Raw genomic sequence first — 13,484 nt, 5'->3', positions numbered from 1 at the left:
GGAATGGGCCAATATTGTCCATTTCGTATGGGACCTTAATAAATATGAAAAAAATATTTCGACGTGTCAGGTTTGGACTATATTAGTCACCTCCTTCACATTATATGAAATATTTGATAATATGAAGAAAATGTGCGTAAGGTACCAGATATTGTTGACCTAAGTATTCCATTTTCATACTTCATCTTATACAGAAAAAATATTGGTATGGGCAAAATTGCAAGAAAATTGAACATTTATATCCAATTTTGTGCGAAATCATGAATTCCATATTCACCTTAGGTTTGTGGTTGCGATAAATATTCAGATATAGCAAGTTGTAAATAATCGCCGACTTTTCAAACAAATAATGACACATAAAATATTGAAAACTATCACCTCTTATGGGTGAGGTACAAGAAGGGGTTCACAGATATATATAATTTTCACAACAGATCTTGTATTAGCAAAAATGTTTGGATGTGTGAAATTTGAAGAGAGTTTGATGTTTTTTCGCCTTCTTTGAGCGTTTTTTTTTTTCAAAATCTTGAACCTATGTGGGGGAGGTACCAGATCAAATGGTCCGATCTCTAAAATCTTTATAACATATCTTATGTTGAGGGAAATATTGTGATGTACCAAGCCTGAATGAAATTCGATGTTAATTTCGGATTTCATTCAGACTTGGACCCATATATCTCATCTTCTCAGCAGATCTTGCGTTTGTAGAAGTGGGAGAAGTGTGGGAGGTACCAGAAAGAGTAGACCGATATATTCCATCTTCACACCAGAACTTATGTTAATGAAAATAATGTGATGTGTGTAATTTGAAGACAATCGGATACTTGCATTACATTATATAAGAGAATTTTTGCACCTGAGAACCGTGAAATTCTGAAAATATTGTAAGATGTATGCAGTTTTGATTGAAACATTTTGAGTACTAATAACGTCTAACACGAACTGTTGGAACGAATCTAAAATTTTATGAAGGACTTTTTGCTGATGAAGTGGCACAAACTTAGCACTGATGCAAATATTAGGATTCGCAAAGTTGGAGCAAAATTATCCTTTCTCTTTTTCTGCAGTAAAACATATTTTATTTATTTATTTTTATTTTATTTATTTATTTGTTTATTTTTTTTTTGAAAACTTTGGTCTTTCGATTTTGCTCTTCTCCGAACTCGATATAAGTTTGATAATAATATTACGATTAGTTTCAAAACGGATACGCCCCTCGAGAGTTATCGTGCGCCCTAGCCAGCCAATATAGACAGACAGACGGACGACATACAGGGCGAGCAGAAAAAACTGCAAACAACTTCAGACTGCTGTCATTTATAAGCCACTCGTCCGACAGCTGTTAACATTATTCCAGTGACAGCTAATTATATTGTTTACAAGCGTACAAAAGCATCTTGGTGAGAATTTTTCAGAAAAAAGTTATTCGTGATGGAATTCAAGCGTGATAGTGTGATTTTTTCTCTCTGGAAAACCACAAGTGGCTATCATTTGAGCACTTCAGCATTTAAATGTGAATAAATCTTTTGTGTCTCGTACCATCGCTCGTTACCGTGATACTGATGGCGCAGCCCGACGTCAAGGAAGTGGACGAAAGAAAACAGCAGCATCAGCAGAAATGGTTCGAAAAGTAAAGAAGCGACTTGATCGAAACCCGCGTCGCAGTGGCTGAAAAATGGCTCGTGAGCTGAACATATCGAAATATTCCATTCGGCAAATATTGAAAAATAAGCTCGGGGTAAAGCCATTGAAATTCCAAAAAGTGCAAGAATTTATACCGTAACAGCAAGAAAATAGACTCAAAAGAGCTAAAGAGTTGCTTCGCTTGGCCGAAAGTGGTGAACTACCGAATTTGGTTTTCTTCGATGAAAAAACATTCGTTGTCCAGTAGTTTGTAAACAAACAAAATAATCGTGTGATCGGCGCTTGCCAAAGAGGTCAGGTGAAAAAGGGCACCTTCGGTTGACCACCAGAACTCAAGCGCCGGTCATGGTGATGGTGTCGACCGCCATAACAGCCGATGGTTGCTCTCCGCTCGTATTATTCGACCGTGGCATCAGAATAAATGCCGAAAATTATCGCAAAAATATTCTGGAGGGTGTAGTTAAGCCTTAAACATTTAAGCCGCAAACATTTTGGCCGCAGACCTTGGACATTCCAAGGGGACTCAGCACCATCGCACTCAAAAAGCACCACCCATGAATGGTTACAAAATGAGGTTCCTCGTTTCATTTCCAGCGCACAATGGCCTCCAAAATCTCCGGATATCAATCCGTTGGACTATTGTGACTGGAGTATTTTGGAGGGCAAAGTTGGCACTAGAAATACCAAAGTGTCGATCACCTCAAGCAAGCGCTTCGCCGGGATTGGGCCGAAATACCTCAGAGTAACATTCGGGCAGCGTGTGACGGATTCATTGAAGGCCATAATTCGTGCCAAAGGTGACCAATTCGAACAAATCTAAACTGATTCTAAAATTTGATGTTATTTCCGACATTTTTTGCATTCATTCAATAAAATTAAAACAAATGTAAAAATTATGGCATATGACTTTGTTGAAGTTTTTTTATCTCACCCTTATATCCTTTCTAGCCATATGACTGTGGGTGTAAAAATGCTTTAGAGTATCAATTCTACACCCCATCCACCCAAATTTCAGAATTCTACCTCTCTCTGTTTGACCAATTTAATGAAATCAATTGTTAGTACAGGTGCAGTATCAATAATATCCTATATCCGTCAAATGCCTCTAGGCTACCTCCTCATCAATTTTCAGTCGTAACGAAGAAGTCGTTTTTGAGTTATGATGGCTTTGAAAAAATCAAACATTATTGGTCTAATTGGTCCTTGAAAAAATATTATTTAAAAAATCCATGTTTACAGGTTTGATGGGTGGAGAAAAGCACTTTTAAATAAAAATCGACGTTAATAGGTCCTTGAAAAAATATTATTTAAAAAATCCACGTTTATTGGTTTTTGAAAAAAATATTCTTTAAAAAATCCATGTTTATTGGTACTTAAAAAAATATTCTTTAGAAAATCTGCGTTCATTGTTCCTTGAAAAAAATATTCTTTAAAGAATAAACGTTTATTGATCCTTGAAAAAATATTCTTTAAAAATCCACGTTTTTTGTTTCTTTAAAAAATCCACGTTAATTGGTGTTGAAAAATACTTTTTAAAAAATCCACATTTATTGGTCCTTGAAATAAAATTCTTTGAAAAAATCCACGTTTATTGGCTATTGAAAAAATATTCTTTAAAAACCCACGTTTATTGGCTATTGAAAAAAATATTCTTTAAAAAATCCACGTTTATTGGATATTGAAAAAAATATTCTTTAAAAAATCCACGTTTATTGGTCCTTGAAGAAATATTCTTTAAAAAATCCACGGGATGTTGAAAGAATATTCTTTAAAAAATCCACGTTTATTGGTCCTTGAAGAAATATTCTTTAAAAAATCCACGGGATGTTGAAAGAATATTCTTTAAAAAATCCACGTTTATTGGGTGTTGAAAAAAATATTCTTTAAAAAATCCACGTTTATTGGTCCTTGAAAAAATATTCTTTAAAAAATCCACGTTTATTGGTCCTTGAAAAATACTTTTTAAAAAATCCACGTTTATTGGCCCTTAAAAAAATATTCTTTAAAAAATTCACGTTTATTGGTCCTTGAAAAAATATTCTTTAAAAAATCCACGTTTATTGGTCCTTGAAAAAATATTCTTTAAAAAATCCACGTTTATTGGGTATTGAAAAAATATTCTTTAAAAAAATCCACGTTTATTGGGTGTTGAAAAAATATTCTTTAAAAAATCCACGTTTATTGGTCCTTGAAAAAATATTCTTTAAAAAATCCACGTTTATTGGGTATTGAAAAAATATTCTTTAAAAAATGTACGTTTATTAGTCCTTGAAAAAATATTCTTTAAAAATTCCACGTTTATTAGTCTAGTTTATTTGCATTTATTGATCCCAGAAAAAAATATTTTTAAAAAATCTACGTTCTCTTAATTCTACCCCCAATTCATTCCTTCATGTCACTTGCCCTCAATATATTTTAATATTCAATTAAACCTTTCTATTACCGTTCATTCTTCATTGTCTCCATTCAATATTTTTCTTCACATGAGCTTCCAAAATTTTATATGAAATCCATTCACTTTGAATTATTTTCTGAATGGTCACGATGTTTTATGTGTGTGTAAAAAAAATAATTAAAAATTTGATTGTATTCTGCTGATACATTTAACAGCTTAAGGCCATCATTTTATGCAACAACAAATACAACATTCGCTTAATATCCATTTAATGGCGAATAAAAAGAGATCTATAAAAAAGTTGTGTGTAATCATCGCTTATGGCAAAGGAAAGCTGTCAGCCAGCCCCTATAATTGGGAATATGCATTGTAGTTCTGTACTTTTTGTAGATCATGGTCTGATGTGTTTCAATAATATTCTTAATTGTCAACACTTTATTACAAAAGTCATGTTGGCTGTCGGCGGGAACGGAGAGGGTGGACAATTAATCAAAAAGGGTTAATTTTAATTAAGAACACAATTCCCATGTAGTTATTAACATGCACACATACATATTAACATACACATATATATGTGTTTGTGTGCCAAGCCAATGCAAGACCTTAAGCCATCTTTACTGCAATTTCAACTCATTTTGGGAGTTGAATAATGGTGATGATGATGGTGTTGGCGATGCGGATGGATGCATCATCCATTCAACAGCAGCCGACAGGCGGTATTTTGCATTATTCCTCCAATTTGTCGATAATGAAAATAAGTTCACGCTTATCATTGCTCTTTGGAATGTAAATCAAGCAAGCAGGCCGACCGACCGGCCGGCCGGCTGACTGACTGGCAGTCAGTCAAGGCAAATATCTGTACATGAATGAAATGAGCTCTGCGGAATGAATTAAATCCGTGGCGTTATGCGGTGGATTGTTACATTCAAATGGGGATTACTCGAAAAAAAGAGAAACGTTTTGTTTGGGGTTTATCGATTTAATTTTTTTTCACAGAATGTGAAAAGAACTGGAGAGGCCTCCAACGTTGATTTTTAAGTTTTGTCCAAAGGTCTTAAATGTGGATTTTTGTAAAGATTTTTACAAAGGGCTTAAATGTGGATTTTTTAAGATTTTTCCAAAGGTCTTAATCGTGGATTTTTTAAAGACTTTTCGAAAGGTCCTAAACTTGGATTTTTAAAATTTTTTCCAAAGACCTAAATGTGGATTTTTTAAAGATTTTTTCAAAGGCTTTAAAAGTGGATTTTTTTAAAGATTTTTTCAAAGGCCTTAAACGTGGATTTTTTAAAGATTTTTTCAAAGGCCTTAAACCTGGATTTTTTAATGATTTTTCCAAAGGCCTTAAACGTGGATTTTTTTAAAGATTCTTCCAAAGGCCTTAAACGTGGATTTTTTAAAGATTCTTCCAAAGGCCTTAAACGTGGATTTTTTAAATATTTTTCCAAGGCCTTAAACGTGGATTTTTTTAAAGACCACAAATGTGGAGTTTTTAAGGATTTTGTAGGCCACAAAAGTCGATTTCTTAAAGGCTTTGTAGAGATTAAAAATTAGAGATCTTTCAGAACCCTCAAACGTGGATTTCTTTTAAAGATCTTTCAGAACCCTCACACGTGGATTTTTTAAAGATCTTTCAAAACCCTCAAACGTGGATTTTTTAAAGATCTTTCAGAACACTCAAACGTGGATTTTTTTAAAGATCTTTCAGAACTCTCAAACGTGGATTTTTTAAAGATCTTTCAGAACCCTCAAACGTGGATTTTTTAAAGATCTTTCAGAACCCTCAAACGTGGATTTTTTTTAAAGATCTTTCAGAACCCTCAAACGTGGATTTTTTTAAAGATCTTTCAGAACCCTCAAACGTGGATTTTATTTAAAGATCTTTCAGAACCCTCAAACGTGGATTTTTTTAAAGATCTTTCAGAACCCTCAAACGTGGATTTTTTTAAAGATCTTTCAGAACCCTCAAACGTGGATTTTTTTAAAGATCTTTCAGAACCCTCAAACGTGGATTTTTTTAAATATTCTTCCAAAGGCCTTAAACGTGGATTTTTTTAAAGATTCTTCCAAAGGCCTTAAACGTGGATTTTTTTAAGATTTTTCCAAAGGCCTTAAACGTGGATTTTTTTAAGATTTTTCCAAAGGCCTTAAACGTGGATATTTTAAAGATGTTTCCAAAGGCCTTTAACGTGGATTTTTTAAAGATTTTTCCAAAGGCCTTAAACGTGGATTTCTTAAAGATTTTTCCAAAGGCCTTAAACGTGGATTTTTTAAAGATTTTTCCAAAGGCCTTAAACGTGGATTTTTTAAAGATTTTTCCAAAGGCCTTAAACGTGGATTTTTTTTAAAGATTTTTCCAAAGGCCTTAAACGTGGATTTTTTTTAAAGATTTTGTAGAGACCACAAACGTGGAGTTGTAGACCACAAAAGGGGACTTTTTAAAGATTTTGTAGAGACCACAAACGTGGAGTTGTAGACCACAAAAGGGGATTTTTTAAAGATTTTGTAGAGACTAAAAATTAAAGATCTTTCAGTTTTAAGTGGCGCCCAACGTGATTTTTTAAAGATCTGTGAATGTCTTTTAAATGGCGCCCAACGTGGATTTTTTAAAGATCTGTGAATGTCTTTTAAATGGCACCCAACGTGGATTCTTTAAAGATCTGTGAAAGTCTTTTAAATGGCGCCCAACGTGGATTCTTTAAAGATCTGTTAAAGTATTTTAAATGGCGCCCAATGCACCCAACGTGAAGTTTTAACAGATCTGTGAAAGTCTTTTAAATGGCGCCCAATGCACCCAACGTGAATTTTTAACAGATCTGTGAAAGTCTTTTAAATGGCGCCCAACATGGATTTTTTACAGATCTGTGAAAGTCTTTTAAATGGCGCCCAACGTTGATTTTTTACAGATCTGTGAAAGTCTTTTGAAGAGCACCCAACGTGGATTCTTTAAGATTTGTTTAGAAGCCTCAAACGTGGATCTTCTTAAAAAGTGTTCAAAGGTATTAATCATGGACTTTGTAAAGACTTTTCAGAGGTTTCAAATATGGATTTTTCAGAAATGTTTTTTAACATGTATTCTTTAAAGATTTCTGAAATTCTTTAAAGGGCTCCAAACGCAGAATTGAAAGACTTTTAGAAGGGCATCAAATGTGAGTTTCTTTTAATTTTTCGGAGGCCTCAATCGTGGATTTTTCAGAATTTTTTAAATTTGGATTTTTTTAAGATTTTTCGAATGACTCAAACAAGGATTTTTGAACGATTTTTCAGAGACCTCAAGCGGGGATTTTTTTACGGATTTTTAAAAGGCGTTGCAGTTTTTATATATTTTTAAAGGACACCACACGTGGATTTATTTGGCTTTAAATTACACCAAAGTGGATTCTTTAATGATTTTTCAGGGACCGCAGATCTTTTTTTGGTTAAAGAATAGAAAAACCTGATTTTTTAAGATTTCATATTTTTATATATTTCATAATATTTTCGAAAATTAAACACTTATTTTCATATCAATTAAAACCTAATATTACAATTTCACAATATCGGTTGATGTGAAGTTATGCAGGGGAGATATAAAAGCGATAAATCAGGTGCTTATCATGACGACTCACAAGGGGGTCTGTCTGTGTGGTTGCAAAACCGGTATGCCTAACAACCAAAAAAATTCTGATAAGAAATATTGAGTCAAAACATTATTATTTCGACAGTAGCCAAGTAGTCATCAAATCGCCGTGTTCCGAACCGGTAAACTTTTATTTGTAAACAAAATTGGAGAATAACGAAAACAACAATCATGTTTTTATATTTGGCCATATTCGTGTTAACATTTCTCTATGTGACGATAAAACGTCACTACAATCAATGGCAACGTCACGGTATACCGGCCGCCGAATCGGTTATACCTTTTGGTTCCCTCGGTGCGTTGTTTCGTAAAGAAAAAACAATGGGCCTAGCTATTACGGATATTTATGAAAGATTTTCGGATAAAATTGTTGGCATTATGTTAGCCTTTAAGCCAGCCATTCTAGTGCGGGATGCCGAACTGGCCCGACAAATGTTGACCAAAGATTTTGATAGCTTCCATGATCGCGGAGTTTATGTGGATGAGAAAAAAGATCCGCTGTCGGCCAATTTGTTTAGTCTTAAAGGTCAGTCGTGGCATAATATGAGAACCAAGCTATCACCCTCGTTTTCAAGTGGAAAACTGAAGGCCATGTTTGAAACGGTCGATGAAGTGGGCAACAAAATGATCGAACATATTTTGCAGCAATTTGAAGGGGGTCGCCAGAAGGTGTCATTGGATATTAAAGATATTACAACAACGTAAGGGTGAGGAAATGAAAAATTAGGACCATAGTTCATTTTCCTTCTTATATTCCAGCTATGCCATAGACATCATTGGATCTGTGATATTTGGCCTGGACATCAACAGCTTCAAGAATCCCAATAACGAATTTCGTCTGATAAGCGATCGAATTTTCAAAACCAATAACACCCACGTTATACATCGCATACGGAATGTAATGAACTTTATGTGCCCACCGTAAGTAGAGATTTTGAAAGAAAAGTTTTAGAGTGGGAAATGGTTCTATAGATATTGGCTATTTCACAGGTATACCACATACATCACAGGTACGGATTTCAAAAGAGAGACTTCTGCAGAAAGAAGACTTTAAAAATTCTTCTATAGGTAAAAGATAGAAAAGCCCTCTTCGAAAACCATAATAAAGGCCTGCCTAAGATGACCTTCTCTAGAAGAACTTTAGAGGTCTTCTCAAGACATTAAAATGTTTGATTCATAAATAAATTCCATCTTCCATCGCCGTACGACATTCGATATGCCTTCAATAAAAGACTTCGTAAGGCACACTGGAGAAGATTTTTGAAAATCCTTCTCTGGAAAAACTTCGAAAGACCCTCTCTAGAATATCTTCAAAGATGTTCTTTAGAAGACCATTAAAATAATTTATTCTCAAGTATATCTTCTAAACTTCATCTTTTGAAGATCATTACATGACCTATAAAAATATAGATCTATAGAAAAGAAATTTCTCTAGAAGTCCTCTCTTTCAAAACTCTTCTATGGCAGACTTTTAAAAGGTCACCTTAACATTTGGGGCCCTTGGGAATTTATTCAAAAATTGAAGACTCTAAAAATCTTTAATACACATTTAAAAGTCCACCTCTAAAGACTTTTCAAAATAGTTAAAAACGCTGTTTTGGACCTCTGAAAAGTCTTTAAAAAATCCACGTTAAAGGTATCTGGAAAATTTGTAAAAATTCCGGTTTTTAAAAATTTACGTCTTTTCCAAATCTCAAAAAAAAAAAAACATTGTTAAGACCTTTAAAATTTTAAGACTTTGAATAATATTTAATCAATCCACGTTTGTGGTCTCTGCAAATTTAAAAAAAATCACGTATGAGGCTTCTGAAAAATCTACAAAAATTCACGTTTGATTTTTTTGGAAAACATTTTAAAAATTAATCCACGTTTGAGGCCTTTACAGAATCTCCAAAAAATCCTCTAATAATCTTAAATTCACATTTGAGGCGTCTGAAAAGTCTTTAAAAATATAGCTTTAAAGACTTTTCAAAATCGTTAAAAACCCTGTTTTAGACCTCTGAAAAGTCTTTAAAAATCCACGTTTAAGGTATCTGGAAAATTTGTAAAAATTCCGGTTTTTAAAAATTTACGTTTTTTCCAAATCTCAAAAAAAAAAAAAACATTGTTAAGGCCATTAAAATTTTAAGACTTTGAATAATATTTAATCAATCCACGTTTGTGGTCTCTGCAAATTTAAAAAAAATCACGTATGAGGCTTCTGAAAAATCTACAATAATTCTCGTTTGATTTTTTTGGAAAACATTTTAAAAATTAATCCACGTTTGAGGCCTTTAAAGAATCTCCAAAAAATCCACGTTTGATTTTTTTTGGAAAATATTTTAAAAATAAATCCACGTTTAATTTTTTGGAAAATATTTTAAAAATAAATCCACGTTTAATTTTTGGAAAATATTTTAAAAATAAATCCACGTTTGATTTTTTTGGAAAATATTTTAAAAATAAATCCAAGTTTTATTTTTTTGGAAAATATTTTAAAAAGAAATCCATGGTTGATTTTTTTTGGAAAAATATTTTAAAAATAAATCCACGTCTGATTATTTTTGAAAAATATTTTAAAAATAAATCCACGTTAGATTTTTTTAAAAAATATTTTAAAAATAAAACCACGTTTGATTTTTTTTGGAAAATATTTTAAAAATAAATCCACGTTTGATTATTTTAGAATGTATTTAAAAATAAAACCACGTTTGATTTTTTTGGAAAATATTTTAAAAATAAATCTACGTTTGATTTTTTGGAAAATATTTTAAAAATAAATCCACGGTTGATTTTTTGGAAAATATTTTAAAAATAAATCCACGTTTGAGGCCTTTGAAAAAATGTTTAAAAAATCCACGATTGAGGTCTTTGAAAAAATGTTTAAAAAAATCCATGTTTGAGGCCTTTGAATAAATGTTTAAAAAATCCACGTTTGATTACTTTGAAAAAATCTCAAAAAAATCCACATTTAATGCCTTTGGATAAATCTTCAAAAAATCCACGTATAATGCCTTTGGAAAAATCTTTAAAAAGTCCACGTTTGGGGCCTTTGAAAATAAATCTTTAATCCACGTTTGAGGCCTCTATAAAATCTTTTAAAAAATCCACGTTTAAGACCTTTGGAAAAGTCTTTAAAAATCCACGTTTAAGACCTTTGGAAAAGTCTTTAAAAATCCACGTTTCAGGCTTTTGAAAAAAAGTTTAAAAAATCCACGTTTGAGGCCTTTGAAAAAGTCTTTAAAAAATCCACGTTTGAGGCCTTTGAAAAAATCTTTAAAAAATCCACGTTTGAGGCCTTTGAAAAAATCTTTAAAAAATCCACGTTTGAGGCCTTTGAAAAAATCTTTAAAAAATCCACGTTTGAGGCCTTTGAAAAAATCTTTAAAAAATCCACATTTGAGGCCTTTGAAAAAATCTTTAAAAATCCACGTTTGAGGCCTTTGAAAAATCTTTAAAAAATCCACGTTTGAGGCCTTTGAAAAAATCTTTAAAAAATCCACCTTTGTGGCATTTGAAAAAATCTTTTAAAAATCCACGTTTGAGGCCTTTGAAAAAAATCTTTAAAAAATCCAAGTTTGAGGCCTTTGAAAAAATTTTTAAAAAATCCAAGTTTAAGGCCTTTTGAAAATCTTTAAAAAATCCAAGTTTAAAGCCTTTAAATATATTCTCTCAGTCTTATCACACCCTTCCCTCATTTAATTTCAGCATTGCCCGATTCCTGGCACTTTTCGGCACCTTGGACCCCATCACAGCTGACCTAAGGGAAATTGTCAAACGTACCATTGAATATCGCGAAAAACATGGTGTGGTTCGTAAGGATCTCTTACAGCTTTTATTGCAACTCAGAAATTCCGGACAAATCAGTGAAGATGATAACGCTGCCACATGGCGTGTTGAAACTGTTGCAGAAAATCTAAAATCACTGTCCATTGATACGATTACGGGAAATTTACTTCTCTTCTATATTGCCGGTTCAGAGACCACATCATCGACAATTGCATATACCCTCTACGAGTTGGCAATGTATCCGGAAATATTGCAGCGTGCTCAGGCGGAAGTCCTTGATTGTTTGGCAAAACATAATCTCAAGCCGTCCGATCATTTGACATATGACATTTTGCAGGATTTACACTATATGGATTTGTGTATTAATGGTATACGAAAAAAATATTTTAAAATAATTTTTGGATAATTTAATTGTTGTTTTTTAGAAACTGCTCGGAAATATCCTGGCCTACCCGTATGGAATCGTGAATGCACCAAAGATTATCGCTTAGCGGATAATGATTTTGTCATTAAGAAGGGTACGGCCATTATTATACCCATAATGGGTATTGGCAGAGATGAGAAATACTTCCCCCAGCCCATGGATTATAAGCCGGAACGTTATTCTGAGGAAAAGGAGGAGAATAATTTGGTGGCCTTTATGCCATTCGGTGATGGTCCCAGATATTGTATTGGTAAGTCAAATTCTCTAAAATTTTATATAAGGACCCACATCATAAAAGATGATGTCCTTTTATATTTAACAAAATCTCAATGAGGCTATCGAAATTTTGATTTTCAAAGTCAAAGATGGCCAGTGTAATTTTCTGGAGTCCCAAATATTTCAACTTTTGTTAACATATACCCTCTGTTCTAGAACCTGCAAGAATCTACTAGATTTTATTTTTTTTTTTAATTTTATTATAGAAAATACTGTTACATTTTTTTTATATTCTTGCAGTTCTGGAACAGATCAATAATTTCTTTAAATTATTTATTTATACTATTTTTTTTGTTCCTCTCTTTTCAGCTAAGCGAATGGGCGTTATAAATGTCAAAGCTGCCCTGGTAAAAATTTTGGCAAATTTCAATATTGAAATACAGCCACGCAAGGAGGTGGAGTTTAAATTTCACTCAACACCCGTTTTAATGCCTAAGGAAACCTTGAAAATTACACTCACAAAAAGATGTTGAAAATTTTTTTCTGAAGAGATTGAATTGAAAGGAAAATTCAAACATAAAATTAAAAAAGTGCGCAGCTTTAGTAAACAATAAAAAATGCTATTTTTAAACAAATAAGGATTCAGACTTTTCTGCTTTCATATCAAAATTGGTAGCTTTCCCTTCCCTTTCCCTTTGAAAGATTTGTATATATCCCCATATAAGGGTACCTCCCTATATTCGGTATTTTCCTGATTTTAGCCACATTGAATTGTTTCAAAATCCACACCAGGAGTTCCTTCTGAGTACTTTAGCCCCTGGAAGAGAATTGCTTCAAATTGGAAGATTTTAGCGACATTATTCAACGGATTGTTTCAAATTTCGTATTTGAGGTTCGGAATCGGTACTACAGCCTATGACAAAAAAATATGTCCACGTCTTCGTATAGTCCCCATACAACGGTTTTCATTAAATAGTACTTTTCGACGGATTTTTTTTTTTGAAAAATTTCAAGATCCTTCAAAATGGAGGAGTATATTAAAAATTCGGACCGGTCGAAATTAACTGCTTTTCTATTTGTTACGATTATTTTCGTATGACATGATGAGAATATTATGAGAAGGACTTTTTAAAAAAATTTAAATTTTGATAAAAAATTCAATAGGACAATTGGAGCTATACAAGGTGATATAAAAAAACTACAACAAAGTCAAACGCCTTAATTTTTACATTTTTTTTTAATTTTATTGAATGAAAGCAAAAAATGGCGGAAATAGCATCAGATTTTAGATTAAGTTTAGATTTGTTCGAATTGGTCAACTTTGGCACGATTTATGGCTTTCAAACGGCCAATGAAACCGTCATACGCTGCCCGAATGTTGCTCTGCGGTATTTTAGCCCATTCCCGGCGAAGCGCTTGCT

General features: G+C 32.8%; 1 protein-coding gene across 1 annotated transcript; it reads left to right on the top strand.

Annotated features, from left to right (window-relative positions):
• Window positions 1–7,745: 7,745 nt before the first annotated feature.
• Window positions 7,746–12,651, top strand: LOC101900431 (cytochrome P450 6d3-like). Its single transcript, XM_005184128.4, has 5 exons — window positions 7,746–8,356; window positions 8,415–8,576; window positions 11,343–11,791; window positions 11,849–12,097; window positions 12,433–12,651. Exons 1-5 carry the CDS (start codon window positions 7,827–7,829, stop codon window positions 12,594–12,596), a joined length of 1,554 nt encoding a protein of 517 aa, XP_005184185.2. The 5' UTR covers window positions 7,746–7,826; the 3' UTR covers window positions 12,597–12,651.
• The last annotated feature ends 833 nt before the right edge of the window (window positions 12,652–13,484 follow it).

Source organism: Musca domestica, unplaced genomic scaffold (assembly GCF_030504385.1).
Source record: "Musca domestica strain aabys unplaced genomic scaffold, Musca_domestica.polishedcontigs.V.1.1 307, whole genome shotgun sequence".
NCBI classification, from domain to species: Eukaryota; Metazoa; Arthropoda; class Insecta; order Diptera; family Muscidae; genus Musca; species Musca domestica.
This window is presented reverse-complemented; position numbering and strand designations above follow the sequence as displayed.

Excerpts from the sequence above, each read along its gene's own strand:
- LOC101900431 (XM_005184128.4), top strand. The coding sequence starts at position 7,827 with ATGTTTTTATATTTGGCCATATTCGTGTTAACATTTCTCTATGTGACG. Across the intron at positions 8,357-8,414 it reads ATTAAAGATATTACAACAAC|CTATGCCATAGACATCATTG; the intron begins GTAAGGGTGAGG and ends CTTATATTCCAG. Across the intron at positions 11,792-11,848 it reads TATGGATTTGTGTATTAATG|AAACTGCTCGGAAATATCCT; the intron begins GTATACGAAAAA and ends GTTGTTTTTTAG.